This window comes from Durio zibethinus, chromosome 21 (assembly GCF_047325235.1).
Source record: "Durio zibethinus cultivar Kanyao isolate XHJ-2024 chromosome 21, ASM4732523v1, whole genome shotgun sequence".
Taxonomy (NCBI): Eukaryota; Viridiplantae; Streptophyta; class Magnoliopsida; order Malvales; family Malvaceae; genus Durio; species Durio zibethinus.
The window spans coordinates 9,803,246-9,831,011 of NC_143182.1; the positions used below are offsets into that span (position 1 = coordinate 9,803,246).

Genomic DNA, 27,766 nt, shown 5'->3' on the forward strand with positions numbered 1-27,766 from the left:
ATTGGTGAAATTTAAAAATTTGACTGTAAGTGTATTTAATAATTTTTATTTATTTTTTATCATTTAAAAGTTTTAGAATGAAGATAACACATGGATGAAAAAAAAAAAAAAGGAAGAAAGAAATGATTACTTCTAAGTTTTGATTCTCTTATGAATCCACAACATTACTAATAAATAATAACCTCTCAAATCTCAACTACGACTTTTATAAAATTAAAAAAATTCTAAGTATCATTAATAAACTAAAGGAAGCTATGATCAGCGAATAGTTTAAAATGAATTTCAGGCCACGTCGGGAGACTGGCATGAATATACCCAAATGATGTCTGATTTTTATCGTTGCCATTAGCAGGCTGTCGTAAACCATTAAATTAGAGACAAACTTTCCGAAGATCATTTGACAAATACCTTTAAATTTTACTATTCATAAATATGAAAGAGACCAAAATTTTGGATCAGAAGATAGGACTCCTGGTCTCATGAGGTCATAAAATAATGTTTAGATTAAAACATGACGTCCTTTTTTTTTTTTCTTAACATAAAATATGGTGGGAGATTTGCTACTTCAACTCTCAGGTCATGATGTAGATTATTTACTTAAAATTTTCGATTCAAATAATATCCAACATGTAAGTAGAGAAGAAGAGAAGTAATCTCGCTATCAGCTGATGTTAATTTCGAGAGTGGAGTTGTCCTTTTCTGTTTCCGAGAGCCACTCTTTAATTTCTACACCTTGTCTGTTTATCCTTTCTTCTCTTTGTTAATTTGAGAGTGACCCTATATATATGGAAAATGACTATACATGATGTTGATGATGCCGATGATATTTGAAGGGTGTCACCTTAATCACTAAATTACTCATTGCATGTGTCAAAGAAAATGTAAATTATTCTCTAGAGAATAAAAATGTTAAGTATTTATGAAATAAGGTGAAAAGAACAGATTATAATATATGATACAAGGTCACTCTCCGCTTGCGTTGCTGCGGGTATTATAATTTTTTTATTGTCTTTAATAAACTATACATACATTTTTTTCTCAAAGTATAAATTCTATGATAAGATAGGATTCCTATGGACAGATGCCATACCAATTGCATCAATAATTGATTCTCTGTTCAGTCCAGCCAAAAATTTCACCATCTTACGGCTCACTCCTACTTACCCTGGAGGCAAGCACTGGACAGTATCCTTTCTATCTCACCACCAAAAATGCATAGCAATTTGCAAAAAAAAAAAAAAAAAAAAAGGGAAACTAATACATAACAAACCATCAATACATTTCTTTAATTAAAGAAAAATCATGTTGAAATTTTTTTACAAGGAAAGGTTTCAACAAAAATAGAAGATGTAACTAGATTTACTGTTGAAGTTGCTGCAGGTGGATTCTCCATTGCTTCCTGATTAGTCTTTAATAACATCATTACATGCAACGTTTAATCAATATCACCAAAAAAGAAAAAAAAAAGCACTAATTAATGGTAATTTAAACTTACAAAAATAAATACAATTCTTTATGTTGTTACATACCAGCTGGTTTTGTATTTTCTGACTACAGGTTGTTGATAAACTACTCACAATGATTTCAGCATCAACATCATCTCACACAGAAAACATGAAATAAAATACTCTAATGACTCGTCCGATTGAAGTGCTAGCTAGAAATATGCCTACCATAAAATACAACCCTGACTCGTCCAATTGTCTAAATTATGTTATTCAAAACCTTTTAAAGGCATCACAATTCACAACCTCTTGGTAGATTGACCTAATTAGGGTGCTCAAGTTCATTAATATCATGGCATAGAAAGGCAAAGCTATTGCCACCATTGATGGCATCCTTCATTCAATTGATCTATCGAATTACTGGTAATTTAATTTTGCAACATGACTGACGTAAACTCATAAAAGAATAACAGATTGTAATTACCAATCTATAATTTACTCATGGTTAACAAATCGTATACATTAATTTGCAAGAAGAAAAGTAAAACACTATACATCCTTAAGCATATTTGACATCTTCCGGTCCATAATCCATTAATATATATTTTTTAAGTACACATTTATTTCCAATTAAAAGCAACATTGCTTATTAGAGAAAATTTAACTTGCTTTTTTTTTTTTAAAACCTTGCTTTTTAAATTAGAAAGATAATGAAACTCAAAGAGAAAAATAAATTTAAAATTGTTTTTATATTTATAAAAATTAAAATAATCTTTATGTATGGAAAAAATTATATACACAAAAATATATATACATACATTTATATATAATTGATTCAAGAACCCTTGCCGTCAAATTTAAAATATATATATATATATATAATAGATTTTTTCCCTAAAAGATAATTCATATTAGTTAAGTGGTTGAAGGAATCTAAATTTACATCTAGCATTTTGATCTAGTGCTGTTCAAGGATCAAGTTATTTGTTCAAATTTGAATGTCCATCTAAATTTTAAAAGGATTTAAACAAAAAACTAAAACCTATTAAATAGAATTGGATATAATTTTTAGATCTGTTTAAATTTTGAATAAAGTCTTAGACAAAAAATTTAAAATCCGAGCCCAACCAAACCCAGCTCAATTTCACATATATAATTTTTATTATTTATTTACATATATGTGAATTATATATAAATTAAAAATAAAAATTATATGTTTTATTAAATTAAAATTTTATTTTTATATAATTTTAATTTTTAATTTTTACATATATAATTTTTATTTTTATTTTATATATATGTAAATTAAATATAATTTTATTAAACTTAATTTAATCACACTTTTGTAATTTTTTTATTATATAAAAAACACCTCTATTTTGCCAAAGTTTACCCTTTTCCCCTAACAATCTTAAATGCACTATAAAAGTTTGACATTTGACCCCTTCCACCTTATTTTGGTTAAGTATTTTTTTTTTGACACAAAGTAAATTACAATGCTACACGATAATAAAAAAAATAGATTTTATAATTTAAAATTTAAATTTATTATATATCATATTTTAAAAGTGATTATATATGAATCATTTAAATTTTACATTCAGTTATTTCTACTACTTTGAACCACACAACCAATTAAAAACCATTTGCATGAAACAAAAATTAAAGGAGTAATTAATGAACTATTGCTTAACCATTGGCTTATAGTTGTAGAAATAAAGTTAGTTTGAGTAATTATAACAAGAGAAGACATCCTATATTTGCATGATTGAAAGATTGACCATGTTTCCTTATGTTTTTTAAAAGGAAAAAAGGAAAACTGAAAGTCTTTTCTCTTTTCCCAACATCGTACTTCACTGATCCCCTTATATGAGTTAAAATATTGGGTTAATTGAAGGGAGAAAACAAAGAATAAAACAGAGATGACAACAGCAAAATTCAATCAACAATTAGGTGACATCAAACAAAACCTTTATCACACTTTCACTATCAGAAATCTAGCCCTTCTCATTCCTCCACCACCCCTTGCTGTTTTCCTAACACAATATACGATAAAATTCAAAACTGAAAAAAAAAAAAGAAATAAATAAAGGGCAACAAGTCTATCTCACATGGACACTATTGCCTGCTTAAATTTTACATTTCCTTCATGATATGAGACGTAGAAATTAGAGCTCTGTTGACATGTTGTTCGTGAACTGCAAGATATAGTATTAAATTTCTCAAACTCAGCTGCATCTGTCTCTTTTCTTGTCCCCTGTAAAATCCCTGTCCCCTACATGATGGAGCAAGGGTCGTGGTGCTGGGCATATCCATATGGTGGCACCTCTTGATACACATATAAAGGTTGATTATATGGCCACACATACGCCGCTGGCTTTTCCTCATCTTTCTTCTCATCCTTCTTTTCACCACCCACGGCACTTACGCTCACAAGCTCTGTATGCCCCACACTCTTTCTTAGCTTACTTGTTAACTTAACTGGATCAAACCCATCTCCTGTTACCTCTATTTGACTCTTGTCATCGCCTTTCAATGAAGCAGACTCCACTCCTTGACACACACAATAAAGAAAAAAAAATCAGCAATCAGCATAAAAATTTTCCCAATATTTTATTATCAGAATGAATGAAATCAAAGTGGGTTTCAGCTTGTTTTTACTACCTGAGAGACCGACTATAATTTTCAAGGCCTTGGAGCGGGACTTGTCTCCATTCATAGTTACCTTGACTACAATCGTTTGCTGCAAAAAGGAAAATTTCAATTCAACATAAAATTCATCAATCAAAGAAACTTTTAATTTCATGATTCATTTTCATACCTTCATGGTGTCGTTTATCTGTTAAGATAGACTTAGAGAGAGTAGGAAAATGATGGCGATGGCGAGGGAAAGATGTTTGGAGGAAGAAGCTAGAAAGGAACTAACTGCTTACTTGTTTTGTTTTGAACGAGGCAGAACATGTTGTCGGTATTTATAGACCGTTCGGGATTGAGAATTTGTTACGACCCAAGCTGTATGGATATTTCTTTGGAACTTCCAGGAACCATTGATGACCTTTATTACAAGCTGACCCCACCAAGTTTACTTAAGTCAGCTCTTTCACTTTAGCTCCATGCACTGGACCATCGGAGTCAACTCAAACAAAACATTTTTTTTTTTGTTTACAAAGTCCGTTTTGAATCTTCTTCTTCTGATAAAATGCATAAAAATATAAACGACGCATATATGTAACTCTCATTATAATTTTAAATTCCAGTCTTGTAATCATCTTGACGAAGAAAGAAGTATACTCAAATTTTAAATTTTAATTTAATTGATTTATATAATTGTCATAACGTCTAGATCCGGGGATCTATCGCTAGACATTGACTTTTAGGGAGTCGCCACCAATCTTTTTTATCTAGGTGCGATTGGTCACCTAAGGAATCTGTCCTTTTAGAGAACACCTAAGTTTAAGGGTCCCTAGAAGAATAGGTTCAGGTCTGCTAACCAGAACAAGGTTCGGGAGTTCGGTTACGTGTGAGGAAGGTTATAGCACCCTCACAACGCCCATCAAAAGATGGTACCAGCTTGAATTTGTGTTATCCAAAAGCCTTAAAATTTTACCAAGTAATTAATTATTGGAAACTTTTCTCAATTAACTCTAATACTTTTAGCAGAAAATTGAGAAAATTTTCTCACCTCAAGAGTATGCAAGAAAAACTACTGTTTCACTTACAGAGGCTCCGTCGTCGGATTATTTAAAAAAACAAAATCGAAATTAAGATAGAAAGGAAGGAAAGAATGATTTTTTTTTTTTTTTTAGGGAAAATTGATACTTTCAACTTTTCCCCAAAAATATTTTTTTTGAAATTTTGATTTTCAAGGAAAATTGATACTTTCAACTTTTCCTCAAAAACCCTTTTTTTGAAAATTTCTTTCTAAGGAAAATTGATACTTTCAACTTTTCCCTAAAAACATTTTTTGAAATTTTTTTATTTTTATTTAAAGAAAATAAAATAATAAAAAATAAAAAAGAATATTACATAAACCTAATCTAATAAATAAAAAATAAAATAAACAAATAAACAAAGAAAAAAAAATTCAAACAAAAAAAAAAAAAAAAAAAACCTGGAGCGGCTCAGATCGCGGCTCGGCTTGGCTCGGCTCAAGGAAGAGAAAATGGCTCGGGGGAGCGGCTTGGCGGCTTGGATCGGCTCGGCTCGGCTCGGAGGGGGGCTGGCACGCGCGGGTCAGAAAGCGGGTCGACGCCCGGGTCGGGTCGGGTTCGGCAAAACCCGCGGATCCTCTGGGTTACTTAAGGCCAAAACGACGTCGTTTTGGGAGGGTATAAAAGGCACCTTCCTCCGTTTTTCGGCAGAACGCTCCCCCCTCTCTCTCTCTTCTTCCTTTTTCTCTCCCTTCTCTCTAGAAACTGAAAAACACCGGTGCCGGATTCTGAAAATTTTCGCCGGAATCTGGAAATTTCGTCGGAAGTTGGCCGGAATATCGCCGGTTTCTGGGATTCTTCGTCGGAAACTGGGTAGGTCGCCGGAAACTTCAAAGTTGGCCGGAATTGTTGCCGGAAAATTCAAGTTTCGTCGGAATTTTTGCCGGAATCTGGAAATTTCCCAGAAATTTCCAGAAAAAATTTTCGCCAAAAATTTCTAAAAAATTTTTCTCACTCCCAGAACACTCCTAAACTTTTTCTAGCTTCCTATACGCCTCCTTTTCTCTCAAATCAGTAGCTTTGCTTATTGTTTTCTGTGTGTTTTTGAACTGTTCCAGGAGGTGCTTTATATAGGGATTGATCAGGAGTTTCTGATCAATCCCAATTCCTCCTTGGACGGGAATTCAATCTTTGAATCCCACTGGACTCTTCTGATTGAATTCCCACTTCCAATGGGATTCTTCAGCCTTCAATCTCAGCCCTCCAAAATCAAAATAAAAAAAAAAAACTAGATAATTAGAAAAGAAAATCAAAAATTAAAAATTAAAAATAATATCAGATAATTCGGGAAAAAGAAGATAGAATTAACAGATGATTAAAAAAAAATAATAATAACAAATAAAATAAGATAAACCCAAAAATATATTACACAAAAAAAAAATAATAATAATATATAACTGTATAAATAAAATACATATAAATCTAATCTGAATAAAAATAAATAAATAAATAAAGATATACATAATAATAATAATAATAATAATAGAATACATAAAATACAAAAGAAGAAAAAAATATACAGGATTGAAATGGGCCTTACCCATTTGGGTCAGGCCCAATTGATCTGGGCCCGGACCCAATTGGGTGTCTACAATAATTATTTTTAAAAAATTATATTCAATAAATTTAAAATTTAAATTTCAATACTTATAATCTTTTTTATTATTTTCAAATTACAACTCATTTTGTAAAAAATATAAAAATATATATAATTTTAAATTCCAATCGTGTAATCATCTTTAGCGCTAAAAGAAGCATATTCATAAAATTTAAAATTTAATTTAATTGATTTTTATAATTATTTTTAAAAATAACATTTAATAAATATATAATTCAAAATTTAATACCTACAATTTCTTTTATTATTTTCAAGTTACAACCTATTTTGTAAAAATATGTAAAAAAAAAAAGAAGAAAAACAAAGATATATTTTACGTATGAGGTCATGAATATTAATAAAGACAAAGGTTTCCTGATACAATTTAAATTTTTTTTTAAAACTTCAGCAATACTTTCACTTAAAGGTCTTCACCATTAAATCCTATATATAATTCAAAGATTTTACAAAATTAAAAAAGATAAACTTTCATTGTCCAAATCTCTTATACGATTTGCTCGATTAGCAATGACACAGACATATCATATACTTAATTTTATAAAGAAAAAGGAAAGAAGGATGTTTACGTAACATCTCATCCTTCTTTCATTTTATTTTTATTTTTTTAATTTTTTATATTTAACTTTTATATTTAGATTTTTTAACTTTATTTTTTATTAGATGATTAATGGAGTTAAGAGATGATAGAACAATCTGTTTCTAATTAATTTTTATTTGCAATAATTCAACATAAATGCGTTTTTTTTTTTAAATTAAAATCTAGTCGAGGTTTTTTTTTTTTTCTTTTAAATGTGATTAGGTTAAAAATGGATTTAAAATATCCCATTCCAACTTGAGTGTCCATGAGACACCTCATTCTTTTTGTTTTTATCATTTTATTTGTTTTTTAATTTTTACATTTTTTTTAAAATTATTTTTATTTTTTATTAGATAAATTTTATAATAAAAAATCCATTGAGATAGAGATAACTAAATAATCTATATCCGATAGGTTTAGATTCAACTCGATCTAATTGGTGTGCTTTTTTTTTTTAATTTGAGATAATTTGGGTTGAGTTCTTTTAAATCGAATTCAAATAAAATAAGATTTTGAGTATTATGCCTCAATCTTAATATATAAAAATTATTTTTTATTATTTATTTATTTCTGTTTTTATATATTTTTTATTAAAAATATAATTTAATACTTTAATTTAATAAAAATTATATTTATAAATAATTAAGTTATAATTTATATTAAAAATAAATATACTTATATTTGTTTATAGTTGTCACCCATTAAAATTTGATATAAAAATTTTACTTTTCTCATTTTTAAAATATAATTTAAAAATAAAAAATTAATCTCACGTTACAATGTGCGTCTAATTCTAATATATATTAACAGTAACTAATTCCTTTCCCATTGATAATGAGTCCCACTGATAAACAACAAATTAGACTAAACAAACCCAAATTAATGTAATTAATTTAGTGCAATAATTTATACAATGGAGAAAGTGAAACAAAGGAGTTGTTAAATGTGAACCTGAGTTAAATATTAGTATCATATTTAATATTTTAGATGAAAAAGTAATCATATAAACAACAATAACGCAAAAGAATGATTTGATGGAAAAAAGTTGAAGCAACTTTCTTTCTTTCCTGTAGAATAGATTTATTAGAATTAGATGGTTTTGGTTACTTTAGAATGGTCATTGGCCAGTTGGAGGGCGTGACCTTTCTTCTCCGTTCGTTGGATTTTTCCTCATTCTAGAAATTAATTAATAATATACTCCCTTCCATCACATATTTTAATCTATTAATTTTCGTGCAATTTAAGAAAAAAATTTTAATTTTAATGTTTTTTTAAATTTGATGTGCCATAAATTTTAATATAAAAAATTTTTAAAAAAAGTTAAAAAATTATTTTGGAATATTAAAAATAAGATTTAAGTGTTAAAAAACATTACCTTAAGTCATTAAAAAAATGAACAAAGAATGAGTATACAATTAAATTAGTAAGTCCTTTCTTTGCATAGGGAATTTTAGCATAGTTGATTGGTTTCATTGACTTCCTACGTCAACTTGACCCAGTCATTTGCTCTTAAATTAGTGATATATAATTTGATCAAAATAGCCATGTGCTTCATAATTAAGCTGGTCAAAATTGGATGAAACATGACATGAGTTTAGAAATATATTTACTTAAGGGTAAAACAATAGTTACATGGAGGTTTTGAGGCAAATTAAGTTCACAAACTTTGATTAAATGAAAATTAAAGTAAAAAATTGAAAAGAGAATATAGCAGTAGAATTTCATGATTTGACAAATAATATTAAGAATAAGTGAAAATGATATCACAATTAAAAAGATTATCATAATCATTCATAGAGAACATTATTTAAATAAAATCAATTCAACAAAACTCTAACAATCCACAAGTTTTTATTTAGATTTAATTTAATCTTCATTTAATCATTTTGATTAAAGAGTTTCACAATTAATGGAGCTATGTTACCAATGAGCTAAAGGTTGTAAGTCCTTTTAACAGGGTTTCATTGGCTAACTTTTAGTTATGTTCTTCTCTGTTTGGTTCCACTTAATAAATAAATATAACGAAAAAAATGAAAAAAATATCAATGAGTTTAGTTTAATTGGATCACATAACAAATTTGAATTTTAAATTTCAATACTTATAATAATATTTTTTTATTCTCAAGTTGCAACTGTTTTTGTATAAAAAATATTAATGAATTAATGCTTCATTGATTTTAGGTTTGACTCCACAATGAAGAATCTCGAATTTGAATTACAATTAAAATTGAAAAAAAAAAAAGAATGAACGAATGACTTCTCTAATTAAATTAATAAGAGATAAGTAAAAATTATGACTTGTGAACGTATATATAGCATTATGCTGAAATGGACATGTGAAACCCAGTCACAAGAATTTCTTCATGGCCCATGAAGTGAGATCTTGGCTACTAGCTGCAAGGTGATCGAGGAATTAAAAGCCAACTGGCGAAAGAGTCCCCACCAAGAAAATATTTTAGCTATAGGGCCCTTCCAAGTCTACCACAGATTTGTAGGATAAGGGCGTCAGGCTACGCGGTTTAGCCTCGCTCTTTTGCTTGACTTTCTCAGTCAACACATATGCCAAGGCTTTTGCTTTCACCCCTATTCATGGCCGGTTCCAAAGAAGTACTGCTTCTTTCTAATATCACCGTTAAATCCAAATAAAGCTCCACTTTTTTTTTCATACTTTTAGAAAGAACCTTTTTTTTTTTTTTGGCTTTTGGGGCCAAAAGCCAAAAAAAAGGAAAGTGGAAGCTCGGAAATATACATGACTCATTTCTTTTTAGAGTGTATCTTGAAAAACCAAGATTTTCTGTTTACTTTAGAGATATAAAGTTAAATTGTTTAGGCCAAATAATTTAGACCAAAAACAATGACTAATGAAGAAACAGGGAAAATAGTTTTCTCAGTTTTGTTCAATATCATCGATTCATATAGTAGGCCATAGCATGAAAAACGTGTTTTGAATAAATATGATGAAATTATTACTTATTAAATTGAAGAAAAAAAAAAAGAAATCTATTAAAGCTTCATTTGTCATTGCTCTTAAAGCTATAAAGTTTGTTGCAACGTTAAATACTAGGGCTAAACCAACAAAATTATGAAAGAAAGCCCAAATAGTAAATTAAAGCAATAACTTCATTTGGAGTTACTGCAAATTGTCTCTTTTTTTTTTTTCTTAATAATACATTAATCACAATTTTCACTTTTAAATGCAACTTTTTATCACAATCTTAATGACAAATTTAAATCCAATCCAAGTTTCTCATCTATTTTCCGAACATATAATTGTTTTCTTAATAGTATTAAGGCATAAATTGTTTTCCCAATAGGCGTAAAGTCTTATTATTATTATTATTATTATTATTATTATTATTATTATTATTATTATTATTTCATAATATATACAGTGAAGATAAAGTTAATTCCCATCTCTTTGTGGGCAGCGCAAGTTCTTTTGTTTCGGAGTAAGATTTTAACTCTTCCCTGAGTTAGAAAAATACATGCATCTATTTTTTCATCTCTTTATAATCATTATTGGTTGAAATTTTATTTATGAAATTAAAATTTTATTTATAAGTGTTTTCGATAATTTTTAATTTTTTTATCATTTAAAAGTTTTAGAATGAAAATGAAGCATGGATGAAAAAAAAAAAAGTGAAATGATTACTTCAAGTTTTGATTCTCTTATGAATCCACATCATTACGGATAAAAAATAACCTCCCAAATCTCAACTATGAATTTTATAAAATTAAAAAAAAAAATTATAAGTATCATTAATAAACTAAAGGAATCTATGATCAGCCAATAGTTTAAAATGAATTTCAGACCACGTCGGGAGACTTGCATGAATATATCCATATGATGTCTGATTTTGATCGTTGCCATTAGCAGGGTGCTGTAAACTAACCATTAAATTAGAGACAAATTTTGCAAAGATCATTTGACAAATACCTTTAAATTTTACTATTCATAAATTTGAAAGAGACCAAAATTTTGGATCTGAAGATAGGACTCCTAATCTCTTGAGGTCATAAAATAATGTTTAGATTAAAACGTGACGCTCTTTTTTTTAACATAAAATATGGTGGGAGATTTGCTACTTCAACTCTCAGGTCATGATGTAGATGATTTACTTAAAATAATATCCAACATGTAAGTAGAGAAGAAGAGAAGTAGTCTTGTTATCAGTTGATGTTAATTTCGAGAGTGGAGTTGTCCCTTTCTGTTTCCGAGAGCCACTCTTAATTTCTACACCATGTCTATTTATCCTTTCTTCACTTTGTTAATTTGAGAGTGACTATACATGATGTTGATGATGCTGACGATATTTGAAGGGTGTCACCTTAATCACTAAATTATTCTTTGCATGTGTTAAAGAAAATGTAAATTATTTTCTAGAGAATAAAAATGTAAGTATTTATGAAGCAAGGTGAAAAGAACAAGTCATTTTATATGATACAAGGTCACTTTCCGGGCATTATTGCGGGTTTATATATATTTTTTTAATATTGTATTTTATAAATTATACATGCATTTTTTTCTGTAAGCATAAATTATATGATAAGATAGGATTTCTATGGACAGATACCACACCAATTGAATCAATAATGGATTCCCCGTTGAGTCCAGCCACAAACTTCACCATCTTACAACTCACTCCTACTTACCTTGGGGCAAGCACTGGGCAATGAATCCTTTCTCTCTCACCACCAAGAATGCATAGCAATTTGCTAAAAAAAATACAAACTAACACACAACAAACAATAAATACATTTCTTTAATAAAAAAAAAAAAAAACATGTTGAAATTTTTTTGTAAGGACAGGTTTCATCAAAAATAGAAGATGTAACTTGAATACTTACTGTTGAATTTGCTGCAGGCGGATTCTCCCTAATAACATCATTTACATGCAACGTTTAAAACATTAACATGCTTAAGCATATTTGACATCTTCCTTTCCATAATCCATTAATATATTTTTTATTTATTTCCAATTAAAAGCAAAATTGAGTAATTAGGTACTGATTGTCATCTATATTTACGTAATTAGGGAGTTACTATTAGTTTTAAATTAGTTTTAAGCTGTGCAATATACGGATATGCAATTATATATATAATATAATTAATAAATTTTATATAAAAAATAAAAAATTTCAATGTAAAATAATAGAAAAATAAAAATATTGTAGATCAATATGTACCTATATAATATAAAGAAAAATATATTGAATCATATCTCATCTAATAGTGATATTTATATAAATTTAAATAATATTTGATTTCCAACCATAGAAATTTATTCCACTTAAAATCAATTTTTTGTAGAGACTTTTATTTGGTGCTGCCCCTTGCTTTGGTGCAAGACATCTAAAACTCTCAATAACAACAACAAATCCTCGGCTAGGTGGTGTTCATTCTTGCATTGTATTCATAAAGGTCAAAGTAATTCAAATTGAATTTGCATTATTTGGCGAAAGAGATTGAAATCATATATTACATATTAAACATGAATAAAATTGTAAATGAAAGGTAAATAGGAGAGCAAAGACTTGTGCCAAATTCTAACAAACTCTAAACTTAACTAAAAAATCTCACCTTGTTTACATCCATTATTAATCATGAAAAAAAAATCTGACAAAATATTTAAGGATTAAAAACTAAAAAGAGATAAAACATATGAAATTATTCAATTCAAAAGTTTTTTTTAAAAAAAAACTAATATTGAAAATGAATAAATAAATAAATAGAGTATGAACAAGCATAAAAAAGTGAATAAAAGAAAAATAAAATCACCCAACAAGCATGATAAGGAAAAAAGTTTATAAACATAAAAAAACATGTAACTTGGTGATCAAAATTTTCTTGATAAAAAAAAATCAAAACATTTGGAAGGTTTTGAAGAATAACCTCCTAGTACTTTCAGCATACATAATTCTGTATTTATAATAAGAGTTTGAGAGATTTTTATAAATTCTGAGTAATTTATGCAAAAATTATAATGGGTTATTAATTATTTATGTAATATATCTTTTATTTTGAAAGGTCCACAGTTAATATTTTGAAAATTTTTTGTAAGACAATAAATTATACCAATTGTAATTAATACTTATATAGAAATAAATATGAAAATATGTTTCCATCTAATTACACTTTTATTTTAGGTTTGAATTTTTAGCATTATATGCCTTATATATTCATTTAGATTAATAAATACATAAATTATTTCTTAATTAAATACAAAAATCATAGTCATTAAATGGTCAATGCTTTCAAAGCATATTTCTTATTTATAATGTACGTGTTTGATGTTTAATAAATTATTTCTTAATTAAATAAAAAAATCATGGTCATTAAATAGTCAATGCTTTCAAAGCATATTTCTTATTTATAGTATACATGTTGATATCTAAAACTAAGAATTGAATTTGGTTGAAAATTATTTAAAATAATTTAATTGTAACACATTTATAAAAGACAAGAATATTGGAAATTTATAAGAAAATAAATAACCTAATTTAGCCAAATAAATATCTTTTAAATTAATAAAATGTATATGAAATCAAATCGAAATAACTAAGTGTAAGATACGTGACGATTGTTTAAAACAATTCACATATAAAAAAAGGATTATCCACATTGGATTTTTTCTTTTTTTTTACCAAAAATTTTGGTTTTTATATATTTATATAAAATGGGATGCAAAACTTATTGATTACAACCTGTATACATAAAATCTAACATTATAATATAAGAATAATTTATACAAAATTTAAAAGAAAATAAATATAATTAATGCATTGAAATATTTTAAAATTTTTATGAAATCAAATTAATTTATATCAATTTGAAAAGAAGTAAATACAAATAAATATATTTAATACAAGACATGTGGCTATTGATAAAGGTTGTCCACATCATCCACATTAAACATTTTCTTTTTTTGCCCAAAGTTTTTAGCTTTTATATATTTATATAAGATTAAATAAGATGTAATTTAAGAGTTTAATATTATAATTGGAAAAAGAGAACATAAAATTATTATATTACGATGACAGTTAAAGTTTTATTACTTTAATATAAATTTAATTGATAGTGATTTAAGGTAAAAAAATTAATAAAAATAATTGTAATTAATTTAATTTTTTAAAAATAACTCAAATAAAATAAAATACATGACGCATGACGATTTTCAAAATCGTTCCCATGTCAATAATATAGGTCATCCACCTTGAAAATTTTCTTTTTTTATCAAAAGTTTTAGCTTTTATTAATTTATATAAGATGAATAATACATCAATGAATAAGAAATATTTTATACTGAAGCAAAAAAAAAAAAAAAGAAACTGCTTTCGTTTCAATCACAACAGCACAATTATAAAGAGAAATTATTAATAAGAAAAAATTTCTTATACTCCAAATTTAAAAATGGAATAAGCAAAAATAAAACCCTAACTCCCTAATGTGCTTATCAATAAAAAAGCGGAAATTGTTGATCCTAATATTAACAAACTGGCAAAATTTTAAATGAAGTTTTTTTGTGAAATTTGTGAAATTCTTTATTATAAACAATTAAATAATAATTAAAATTGAAAATAAAAAATGATAAATTAAAAGATTTTATTATAAAGATTAAGTGTATAAAATTTTAAAAAAATTTAATATATATTTTTTTATATAGATATTTTTAGTAATATTAATAGAATTTTTAACGATGAATAAGTATCAATCAAATTTGAATTATAAATAATATTTTTAATATTTTTTTTAATATTATTGATTTTCATATTAAACTCTATCAATTTATCATTTTGGATATTTTATTAAAATTTTTATTAAATCATTTTTAAGAAAAAATTTTATAAAATTCACCTAAATAACTTCATGTAAGTTTTGTCCTAACAAACTATCATTAAAAAAAAAGATAATGTCCTATTTAACTCTTGAAATATTGTAGTTTGTTAGTTTTGATATCCAAACTAAAAAAGTTACTAAATAGATACCTAAACTCTCAAATTGTATATCTATTTGATTCATGAGTCAACTCCTTTAGAAGAGTTATTGACTTAGCTATTTTAGTCAATGAAAAGTGGTCATTTGGACACAAAATGATATGTCAATTTAAATTATTACTTACATATCATGCTTATGTGGTCATATATTCTAAAGAAGGCAATCTAACTCAAAACTGAGGGTTTCGATCCAACCCGATCTTTTAGGATTTTTTTTTTTAAATTGGGTATCAGGTTAGGTCGGGTTGGATAATATAAGAAAAAATTCAAAGTCAGGTCGAGGTCATGTTTTAGGCAAACCTGACCCTACCCGATTTGAAATGTATAAAAATTATTTTTTAATTATTTATTTAATTTTATATTTATATATATTTAATTTTATATTTATATTAAAAAATATATTTTATATTTAAAAAATAATATTTTATTAATTTTGGGTCGGATCGAGTATGATTTTATATAATGTTAAATCAAGTTGATTTGGGTATAAAAAATAAGAAAATTACCATGTAGGGTCGAGTTTGGGTTTTGCATATATAAAGTCGGGTCAAGTTTGAGGTGAGCAAAAATTCGCTCTAACTCGATCCGTTGTTGTCACTAATATATTCTAAAAAAAATTAAATCAGTAAAAAAAATAATTCTCTCTTAAACCGTACACCTCAAATTCAATACTCATACTACCATCCAACCCAAATTGGAATAACTATGAAATTTTAGCAAAACCAAAGCTTATGAATTCGAAACTGCTACCTTGTAAAATCGAAGTTGGTGCCTTCATGAAATCAACGACAAATGAACCAATTAATCATCCCCATCCATCATCACAACCCCATTTAACCCACAAAAACCACCCATGCCAAACCCCTCTCAACAATCGAATCAACCCAACAACCTAAAAACCGAAACCTTTGCTCACCACCATAAATTTTAATATATTTTTTAATTTAAAAATTATTATTTTATCTTTATATATCAATTTAAATCTGAACTCGAGTTTGAACATATGGTCAAGTTCAAATTTGACTATAAGAATCAAGTTTATATTTTATTAAATAAATCTAATTGATTCGAACTTAAATAACTTGATTTTTATTTCAAATCGAACTTAAATTTAAAAATTAAATTTTAATCAAATTCAAATCAAATTTTAAACTATAAATTTTAAATCAAATTCAAACTTTTTACTATACCGACTCAATTTAATTACACCCGCAGGAGGATCAGTGGCAGCACGGTTAGAAGTCAAAACTTTTACACAGCTTTCGATCTTAAATGCACTGCTAAAAGTTTGACATTTGACCCCTTCCACTTTATTTTGGCCTAAGCGATTTTTTCGTTTACTTGTAAGCTACGATGCAACACAAGAAGAAAAGAAAAAGTTTTAGACATTAAAATTTGAATTTTAAATTTATTATGTATCATATTTTAAAAATAATTATACGATTAATTTAAATTTTGTATTTAATTATTTTTATCACTTTGAATCACACAACCAATTAAAAACCATTTGCATGAAACAAAAATTATAGGAGTAATTAATGAACTATTGCTTAATCATTTGCTTATAGTTGTAGTAATAAGTTAGTTTGAGTAATTATAAAAAGACCAAACATCCTATATTTTTGCATGATTGAAAGATTGACGATATTTCCTTATGTTTTTTAAAGGGAAACAAATGAAAAAGGGAAAAAAGGAAAAGTGAAAGTCTTTTCTCTTTTCCCAACATCGCACTTCACTGATCCCCCTTATATGAGTTAAAATATTGGGTTAATTGAAGGGAGAAAACATAGAATAAAACAGAGATAACAACATCAAAATTCAGTCAAGAATTAACAATTTTATTATACAACAGATAGGAGACATCAAACAAAACCTTTATCACACTTTCACTATCAGAAATCTAGCCCTTCTCATTCCTCCACCACCCCTTGCTGTTTTCCTAACACAATATACGATAAAATTCAAAACTGAAAAAAAAAAAAAGAAATAAATAAAGGGCAACAAGTCTATCTCACATGGACACTATTGCCTGCTTAAATTTTACATTTCCTTCATGATATGAGACGTAGAAATTAGAGCTCTGTTGACATGTTGTTCGTGAACTGCAAGATATAGTATTAAATTTCTCAAACTCAGCTGCATCTGTCTCTTTTCTTGTCCCCTGTAAAATCCCTGTCCCCTACATGATGGAGCAAGGGTCGTGGTGCCGGGCATATCCATATGGTGGCACCTCTTGATACACATATAATGGTTGATTATATGGCCACACATACGCCGCTGGCTTTACCTCGTCTTTCTTCTCATCTTTCTTTTCACCACCCATGGCACTCACGCTCACAAGCTCTGTATGCCCCACACTCTTTCTTAGCTTGTAAATTTTTTTTTATCTTCAAGCTTCGGTATCTTTTGTATAAAAAATTATCAATGAATTGATAATTTCGTGGTGTTAGAATCGAATTTAGAATGAATAATTTTGAGTTCGAACCACAACCGTAATTTAAGAAAAAAGACTTTTTTGATTAAATTAAGATAAGTGAAAATTGTGACTTGTTAATTTTCTTTATATTTGATTGTTGGTAGTTTAAAATGTAGTGCGTCTCACATTGAATAGAAATATTTAATTATTGATAAATAAAATTAATTTTTGTATTAATTTTATTCATATTTTAAATAATTATATTTGAACACAAATAATTATCATATGACAAATCGTCATAACTATTTGAATATAAATAGATTATTATTCATAAAAGTTATGATTATACAAAATGTCATAACCATCTAAATAAAAGTTTATTTTGTTTATTCATTATAAATAAATCTTTCAGTATAACTATTTTCACTGCTTCTGATTAGGAAGTTTGAACTTTGTTGTATCCTAAAAGCATAATTGCCTTTAAGAAAGTTTTCTTCACGCCTTAAAACCAAAATTTTTTTCTATTATTTCGCTTCTCTTATTTATTTTTTTTAACAATTAGTAGTTTAGAATGTGATGCATCCTACATTGGATAGAAAATTTTAATTATTGATGAATAAAATAACTTTTGTATTAATTTTATTCATATTTTAAATAGTTATATTTGAAACCAAATAATTATCATATGAAAATTTGTCATAACTATTTGAATATAAATAGATTATTATTTATAAAGGTCATGACTATACAAAATGTCATAACCATTTCAACTGCTTTTGATTGGAAAGTTTGAGGCTTTATTGTATTCTAAAGTTATAATTACCTTTAAGAAAATATTTTTCACGTCTCAAAGTTAAAATTTTTTTCTATTATTTATTTTTTTTAACAATTTAAAAGCAATTATAAGACAGTTATATTTTATATAAGGAAGATACATGGAAAAAATATTGGCACGATTTGGAGATCAATATTAGAAAAGGCTCAAGGTGTTAAAGGATTAATGTTTTTATGGACCAAAATATTAATTTTCATAAAAATCTTTATTAGAGGTAAGTATTTTATTTTTCGCATAATTGTTGGTAAAAAGATTGACTAAATAAGATAAATATATTAACAATTTATTTTATTAGTGTATAAAGTTAAAACACAATATGTAAAATATTAATTACATTGTATAAGTTTATGCATATACTGAAATTAACTTCACAATTGAGTTTAATGAATAATATTATATCTGTCATAACGTCTAGATGCGGGGATCTATCGTTAGGCATTGACTTTTAGGGAGTCGCCACCAATCTTTTTTTATCTAGGTGCGATTGGCCACCTAAAGAATCTGTCCTTCCAGGGAACACCTAAGTTTAAGGGTCCCTAGAAGAATAGGTTCAGGTCTGCTAACCAGAACAGGGTTCGGGAGTTCGGTTACGTGTGAGGAAGGTTATAGCACCCTCACAACGCCCATCAAAAGATGGTACCAGCTTGAATTTGTGTTATCCAAAAGCCTTAAAATTTTACCAAGTAGTTAGTTGTTGAAAATTATTCTCAATTGACTCTAATACTTTTAGCAGAAAATTGAGAAAATTCCCTCACCTCAAGAGTATGCAAGAAAAACTACTGTTTCACTTGCAGAGGCTCCGTCGTCGGATTATTTAAAGAAAAAAACAAAATCAAAATTAAGATAGAAAGGAAGGAAAGAATGATTTTTTTTCGTAGGGAAAATTGATACTTTAAACTTTTCCCTAAAAATATTTTTTGGAAATTTCGATTTTCAAAGAAAATTGATACTTTCAACTTTTCCTCAAAAACCCTTTTTTTGAAAATTTATTTCTAAGGAAAATTGATACTTTCAACTTTTCCCTAAAAATATTTTTTTTGGAAATTTATTTTCAAGGAAAATTGATACTTTCAACTTTTCCTTAAAAATATTTTTTTGGAAATTTATTCTTAAGGAAAATTGATACTTTCAACTTTTCCCTAAAAATATTTTTTTTCGAAATTTATTTCTGAAGAAAATTGATACTTTCAACTTTTCCCCAAAAATATTTTTTGGAAATTTATTCCTAAGGAAAATTGATACTTTCAACTTTTCCCTAAAAATATTTTTTTTGAAATTTTTTATTTTTATTTAAAGAGAATAAAATAATAAAAAAATAAATAAAAAGAATATTACATAAACCTAATCTAATAAATAAAAAATAAAATAAAAAAAGAAATAAAAAAAATTCAAAGAAAGAAAAAAAAAAAAAAAAAAAACCTGGAGCGGCTCGGATCGCGGCTCGGCTCGGCTCAAGGAAGAGAAAACGGCTCGGGGGGAGCGGCTTGGCGGCTTGGCGCGGCTCGGCTCGGCTCGGAGGAGGGGCAGCACGCGCGGGTCAGGAAAGCGGGTCGACGCTCGGGTCGGGTCGGGTTCGGCAAAACGCGCGGATCCCCTGGTTAACTTAAAGCCAAAACGACGTCGTTTTGGGAGGGTATAAAAGGCACCTTCCTCCATTTTTCGGCAGAACGCTCCTCCCCCTCTCTCTCTCTTCTTCCTTTTTCTCTCCCTTCTCTCTAGAAACTGAAGAACACCGGTGCCGGATTCTGGAAAATGTCACCGGAATCTGGAAATTTCGTCGGAAGTTGGCCGGAAGATCGCCGATTTCTGGGATTCTTCGCCGAAAACTGGGCAGGTCACCGGAAACTTCAAGATTGGCCGGAATTTTCGTCGTAAAATTCAAACTTCGCCGGAATTTTCGTCGGAATCTGAAAATTTCCCAAAAATTTCCAGAAAAAATTTTCGCCAAAAATTTCTAAAAAATTTTTCTCACTCCCAGAACACTCCTAAACTTTTTCTAGCTTCCTATACGCCTCCTTTTCTCTCAAATCAGTAGCTTTGCTTACTGTTTTCTGTGTGTTCATTCTGTTCCAGGGGGTGCCTTTTATAGGGGTTGATCAAGAGTTCCTGATCAATCCCAATTCCTCCTTGGACGGGGATTCAATCTTTGAATCCAACTGGACTCTTCTGATTGAGTTCCCCTCCACAGTGGGATTCTTCATCTTTCAATCTTAGCCATCCAAAAATCAAATAAAAAAAATAAAAAAAATACTAGATAATTAGAAAAGATAAATAAAAAATATCATAGGATAAAAAAAAAAATATATCAGATATAATTAGATAAATAAAAATATGAAAATGAATAAAATATATATACATATTAGTAATAATACATAAATAATAAAATACATATAAATATTAACAAAAAATAAATAAATAAATATATACATATATTAATACATAATAATAATAATAAATAATACAATACATAAAATACATAAAATACAAAAGAAGAAGAAAAGAGAAAAAAAAATACAAGATAAAATTGAATTGGGCTTACCCATTTGGGCCAGGCCCAATTGATCTGGGCCGGACCCAATTGGGTGTCTACAGCTGCCCCTCTTTGCACATTTTCTGTGAAACAGAAATTGCGCAAAGACGTAGACACCCAATCAAGACTCAACTCAACATTTTTTGGTTTTTTTGTTTTTTTTGTTTTTTTTGTTTTTTGTTTTTTTTATTTTTTATTTTTTTACCAAAGCTCCTCTAAACAGAGGCACCACGACTTTTGGAAAGTAAATTGCTCCTCTAAACAGAGGTACCACGACTTTGGAAAGTAAATTGCTCCTCTAAACAGAGGCAACGAACTTTGAAAAGTAAATTGCTCCTCTAAACAGAGGTACCACGACTTTGGAAAAGTAAATTGCTCCTCTAAACAGAGGCACCACGACTTTGGAAAGTAAATTGCTCCTCTAAACAGAGGCACCACGACTTTGAAAAGTAAATTGCTCCTCTAAACAGAGGCAACGAACTTGGAAAGTAAATTGCTCCTCTAAACAGAGGCAACGAACTTTGAAAAGTAAATACTCCTAGACAATTATGTCCGAAGGAGTTGAAAGTTGTGTTTGAAGGAATTTCAGGAGATTATGCCCAAAGGTCTTATAAATCAACCCTGATACCAAAAGACATCCTATTTCAAGGATTAGGAACTTACCTGACAAGTTTCTTCTCCATCTTGTAAAATCTTTTCATATCTGTCTTTTCCATGTGGGATGTTGGACACCCCTACTTCTTGAATTTGTACGCTATACTTTCCTGAAAGTAGTGTATGCTATGCAAATGCATGATTTTTAATGCATGCTATGCAAATGTTGGCCAATTAATTCCTGTTCAATGTATGGTACTCAAGCTCTTTTTTTCTTTCTTGGGTGTCAAGCCCTTTGATTCCTCAAGGATCCAATTGCACTGCTCTTCTAAGATCGAACCAGTGTAGCCCTCAATTGTCCTTTTCGCTCACATTCTTTCCTTGTTCAGTTTCTCAATACTTTGGAATAAGCTTCATCAATCGATCATCCCTTGACCATCATTCAATGAATTTTTCAGCACTAGCAAATTTCAAAACAAATTTCATCCACCATCACTGGGTCCTTGTCTCAGCATCAACCATTCCAAAACAAACTCTGTCCACTGATTGTTCCCACCATTCGACCAATTCATCCTTGTACTCATCACTTGATTGTATCACTGCCCCATTTCTTCATTTGATCACATCATATATCCTTCTAAATCATCTCCTCTAGGTTTTTTCATCATCTTATATTTTTTTTCAAATGAATGTAAGATTCTTTTAAGCACATATTCATTCATTCATTATCATTTCAATTCTTGACAAATATAATGCAATCAAGCATTTTCTCAATTCATTCTAGGGGTGAAACAATAAGAGAATGCAAGGTGAATTATGGTAAAGATAATCAATGAAGATCTGTTTTGGTACAAAGCAAATGGGAAAGGAAATGAATTGGATACATGTCATTGGGATGGATGGTATGTCCAAATGATGAATAGTCAAACAATTCTCAACATTAATCTAGGATTCTTTTTCAAAAACTCATTCCATTTACAATTGAAGTCATATGGAGTTTGGCAAACTTTGCCCCAGTCTTTGAGGGATCTTCAAATGTCTTTGATCTTTCATTCATGTGAGCCATTTGACCTAGATCTTTTTTTTTTTTTTGGGGTACCAAAATCACCCTTTCAGGTTTTCAATTTGGATCTCTTTTTTCATTTTTTCATTTTCTCATTTTTTCTTCTTTCTTTTTTTTTTTTTTTTTTTTTTTCATCATCTTTTTTTTCTCATTCTTCACCTATTATTGACATCTTTCATACATCAAACTTTTAAGGTAATGTAGCATGATTCCATCGCTTCATCATGAGCATGCCTTCGCTCAACATATGATCATTCAAGTTGAGTATTCACACTTGATCCAAATGGACTTTTCAAGGTTGTAATGTAGGTCAAGGTGAAGGGTCATAAAAAAATGGATATAATAGGCTCAAAGCATGTATTAAAAAGGTTCAAGACCGAAGGATCATTTGATGCAGCTTGGCATTTTGCCCCACATCGTTTCACTATTTTTTCTTTCCTCACACAAAGGATTCTCATTACTTTGCCCTAAGTCATGTGTGGCATTTATTTTTTTCTTTTGCTTTTCTTTCTCTTTTCATCTTTGAGACCTTTAGTGGTTTTTTTTTTTTTTTTTTTTTTTTCAAAAATTACCCTCCAGTGTAGAGGGTGATCCTTGGTTGGGGTTTTTCAAAAAAATGATAAGCTCAAAGGGGTAACAATAAATGGTTTTTCAAATGGTAAAAGAAAAATGGCCATTTTTCATCTCAATTGTGAATACATTTCTTGAACATCATCTATTGAACAAAGTTCATGAACTTGTATAAAAGATTACACACCTTCAAGACATATCTATTTCACCTTCAGTAATAGCTTACTTTTTGCTCAAATCATCTCCTCTGTGAATGAGTTCTCAAAATTAAATTCCAGAATTATTGTTACCATTGTCTAAATATTCATCATCTGAAATTTGAAAATGGGAATGTAAAGTCATGAAAGGTAACAGGGCATGGAATAATGGTTGAGTGAAAGAGAAAAATGTAATGAAATGCATTGACTTGCCTTTATTAAAATGATAACAAGTGAAGTCATATTACAAAAAAATCTAACATTGTTTGAAAAGAAATCCCAAAATGACAGAAGAAACCTTCAACCAGCCTTATCTCCATTGACATCTTGCCCCTCAATTCATTGTGAATCTCCGGATCCTTTCTGTTCTTGACTTTCACTCAGTATACTAACATTAGGTGCTGTTGCTTTTCCTTGATCAAAACTTACCATTCCATCATTGATCAACCGTTGCACCTTATACTTTAAAGCAGTGCAATTTTCAGTAGAATGGCCAGTAATTCCATAATGATAGTCACAACGGGCTGTAGGGTCATACCACTTTGGATAGGGTGGTTTAAGTGGTTCCACATGGCTGGGGACAATCAAGTGGCTATTATAGAGTTCTCGATATAACTCTGTATAAGTCATAGGGATTGGATCAAATACAGGTTTTTCTCGAGTGGTCCGTTGTTCTCGTGAGCCATTTGCTGGGTGAGTAGGACGAATTTGGGTTCTTACAGGAGCTTGAATGTTAAGGCGGTAAGTGGATGAATAAGATGGTTGTGGGGCTAGCTGGTAGGGGTAGGATGAGGCATTATTCACAGCAGGATAGTATGGAGAGTAACCTTGGGATGGATAGGGTTGATAACCCCCGAATTGTTGTCTATCAAAGCTCACAGCTTGAGCTTCAGCTTCTTTCTTTTCTGATGTCTTCTTGGTTTCTCCTCCTCTCAACTTGCCATTTTTTATGGCACTTTCAATAATTTCTCCAGAGATCACCATGTCGACAAAATTCTTTATTGCATTTCCTATCATCTTTTCATAATAAGGAGGCTTCAAAGTGCTGACAAATAACACTGTAGTTTCTTTCTCTGTCAGAAGAGGTTGTACCTGTAAAGCAATATCCCTCCACCTCTGGGCATACTCTTTAAAAGACTCATTTGACTTTTTTTCCAGATTTTGCAAAGATAAACGATCAGGGGCCAAATTGATGATGTGTCGATATTGGCTGATGAAGTCATGAGCCATATCACTCTAAGAGCGAATGTGGGTCCTATCCAACTGAACATACCACCTGGCAGCAGAACCAGTAAGACTATCCTGAAAGACATGCATCAAGAGTTTTTCATCATGGGCATGAGCTGCCATCTTCCTGCAATACATGGTGATGTGGGTTTTGAGGCACTTTGTACCATCATATTTTTCAAATTTCGGTACTTTAAACTTATGGGAGATAACCACATCAGGAACTAGGTAGAGCCCAGCAGCATCAACTGACCCATAACAGCTAAATCCTTCCACAGCCCTTAGCCTCTGCTCTAGCATGCTAATCTTGGAACTTTCCTCAGCCTCTACTCTCATCTTTTCCTTCTCCTTCTCTTTTACATCATCTAGATCAGGAATTGGTGAAGACAGGATTTATATAGCTATTATACTACCCTGGGTTGAAAGCTGATGGCATTCCAGGACATGTTGGATATGCAAAATGTTGTGGTGGGACCTCTTGGGCAAACTGGGCTTGAGGTGGGCCAAAACCTGGAGGGTACAATGGGCCAGCCACTTCTTGCTGGCTTGTACTTCCTTCAACTCCTTTTCTTTTATTCATATTATTGAGAGCCTCCAAAATTTTGCTAAGTTCATTTTCAATCTTCTCCTGAGCTTTTTCTAGCTTTTCAAATCTATGAGAACTTTCCTCCTCCATTTGCCTTGCTCTGGATCTTGTGTTGTATGGATGAGCAAGGTTGTCGCTAGATGGAGCTATCCTCGAACCTTGAGTACCATACTTATGATTAGAAATGTTATGCTGTATCTTATGTATGATGCTTTGATACACAAATGAAATGTACATTTTTTTTGAATGAAATCTAGTATGAAATGAATGTAAATGATTGTGTTGAAACATGATCATGAAAAGAATATAGATGCATACAATCAGACAAACAACATAGTTAGTTCCGTGGATGAAACGTAAGTGATGTTGATGCATAATGTTACATATGGTAATGAAAATGATACACAAAGTTAAACAATCAAAATGATTAGATAAACACTCTTTTTGTGTCCTAATTTCAGGGTATATCTATCATTGGGTAGAAAGGGCTCTATCTTAGGTGTAGGCACTCTTAAGGTTCACTACATGCGGTTTTAAGGTCAGAGTCTAAAGGTCCTCAAATTGTTCCTTACATCCATGTTCATCACAGACTAGTAAGGCACCATAATCCTCACCCATTACAGGCTACAAGCGAAAAAGGTTCAATTTGAGTGGGAGTATTTCGCTAGCCACTGCGGAGGTATTAGACCTCACGAAAGCAATAGGTACTTTACTCCCTCCTAGAGGGACGGAGCTCGGGTGTAGAGCTCATGTTATGCACATGCATATGAATGACATAATCAACAAAGTGAATAAACATGAATGAATAATAACACCTATATACAAAAAGGGTTCAATTTTATTAGGCTTTTGGATAACACAAATTATTTGCTGGCCTGACTCTCAAAGTCCCCAGCGGAGTCGCCAAGCTGTCATAACGTCTAGATGCGGGGATCTATCGTTAGGCATTGACTTTTAGGGAGTCGCCACCAATCTTTTTTTATCTAGGTGCGATTGGCCACCTAAAGAATCTGTCCTTCCAGGGAACACCTAAGTTTAAGGGTCCCTAGAAGAATAGGTTCAGGTCTGCTAACCAGAACAGGGTTCGGGAGTTCGGTTACGTGTGAGGAAGGTTATAGCACCCTCACAACGCCCATCAAAAGATGGTACCAGCTTGAATTTGTGTTATCCAAAAGCCTTAAAATTTTACCAAGTAGTTAGTTGTTGAAAATTATTCTCAATTGACTCTAATACTTTTAGCAGAAAATTGAGAAAATTCCCTCACCTCAAGAGTATGCAAGAAAAACTACTGTTTCACTTGTAGAGGCTCCGTCGTCGGATTATTTAAAGAAAAAAACAAAATCAAAATTAAGATAGAAAGGAAGGAAAGAATGATTTTTTTTCGTAGGGAAAATTGATACTTTAAACTTTTCCCTAAAAATATTTTTTAGAAATTTCGATTTTCAAAGAAAATTGATACTTTCAACTTTTCCTCAAAAACCCTTTTTTTGAAAATTTATTTCTAAGGAAAATTGATACTTTCAACTTTTCCCTAAAAATATTTTTTTTGGAAATTTATTTTCAAGGAAAATTGATACTTTCAACTTTTCCTTAAAAATATTTTTTTGGAAATTTATTCTTAAGGAAAATTGATACTTTCAACTTTTCCCTAAAAATATTTTTTTTCGAAATTTATTTCTGAAGAAAATTGATACTTTCAACTTTTCCCCAAAAATATTTTTTGAAAATTTATTCCTAAGGAAAATTGATACTTTCAACTTTTCCCTAAAAATATTTTTTTTGAAATTTTTTATTTTTATTTAAAGAGAATAAAATAATAAAAAAATAAATAAAAAGAATATTACATAAACCTAATCTAATAAATAAAAAATAAAATAAAAAAAGAAATAAAAAAAATTCAAAGAAAGAAAAAAAAAAAAAAAAAAACCTGGAGCGGCTCGGATCGCGGCTCGGCTCGGCTCGGCTCAAGGAAGAGAAAACGGCTCGGGGGGAGCGGCTTGGCGGCTTGGCGCGGCTCGGCTCGGCTCGGAGGAGGGGCAGCACGCGCGGGTCAGGAAAGCGGGTCGACGCTCGGGTCGGGTCGGGTTCGGCAAAACGCGCGGATCCCCTGGTTAACTTAAAGCCAAAACGACGTCGTTTTGGGAGGGTATAAAAGGCACCTTCCTCCATTTTTCGGCAGAACGCTCCTCCCCCTCTCTCTCTCTTCTTCCTTTTTCTCTCCCTTCTCTCTAGAAACTGAAGAACACCGGTGCCGATTTCTGGAAAATATCACCGGAATCTGGAAATTTCGCCGGAAGTTGGCCGGAAGATCGCCGATTTCTGGGATTCTTCGTCGAAAACTGGGCAGGTCGCCGGAAACTTCAAGGTTGGCCGGAATTTTCGTCGGAAAATTCAAACTTCGCC

At 29.9% G+C, this 27,766-nt stretch overlaps 1 protein-coding gene across 2 annotated transcripts; it reads right to left on the reverse strand.

Moving 5' to 3' along the window:
• Positions 1-3,357: 3,357 nt before the first annotated feature.
• On the reverse strand, positions 3,358-4,404 carry LOC111306195 (heavy metal-associated isoprenylated plant protein 16-like). 2 transcript variants are annotated; one of them, XM_022904108.2, is made up of 3 exons: positions 4,267-4,404; positions 4,110-4,188; positions 3,358-3,998 (listed from the first exon to the last, which is right to left on the reverse strand). In XM_022904108.2, exons 1-3 carry the CDS (start codon positions 4,270-4,272, stop codon positions 3,721-3,723), a joined length of 363 nt encoding a protein of 120 aa, XP_022759843.2. In that variant the 5' UTR covers positions 4,273-4,404; the 3' UTR covers positions 3,358-3,720. The 2 variants fall into 2 exon arrangements, with proteins under 2 accessions (XP_022759843.2, XP_089606925.1); XM_089750799.1 differs by having other exon boundaries at positions 4,110-4,397.
• Positions 4,405-27,766: the final 23,362 nt, after the last annotated feature.

Coding starts and splice junctions, on each gene's coding strand:
- LOC111306195 (XM_089750799.1), bottom strand. CDS start 4,251: ATGAAATTAAAAGTTTCTTTGATTGATGAATTTTATGTTGAATTGAAA. Junction 3,999..4,109: donor AATTATAGTCGGTCTCTCAG/GTAGTAAAAACA, acceptor GTGTGTGTCAAG/GAGTGGAGTCTGCTTCATTG.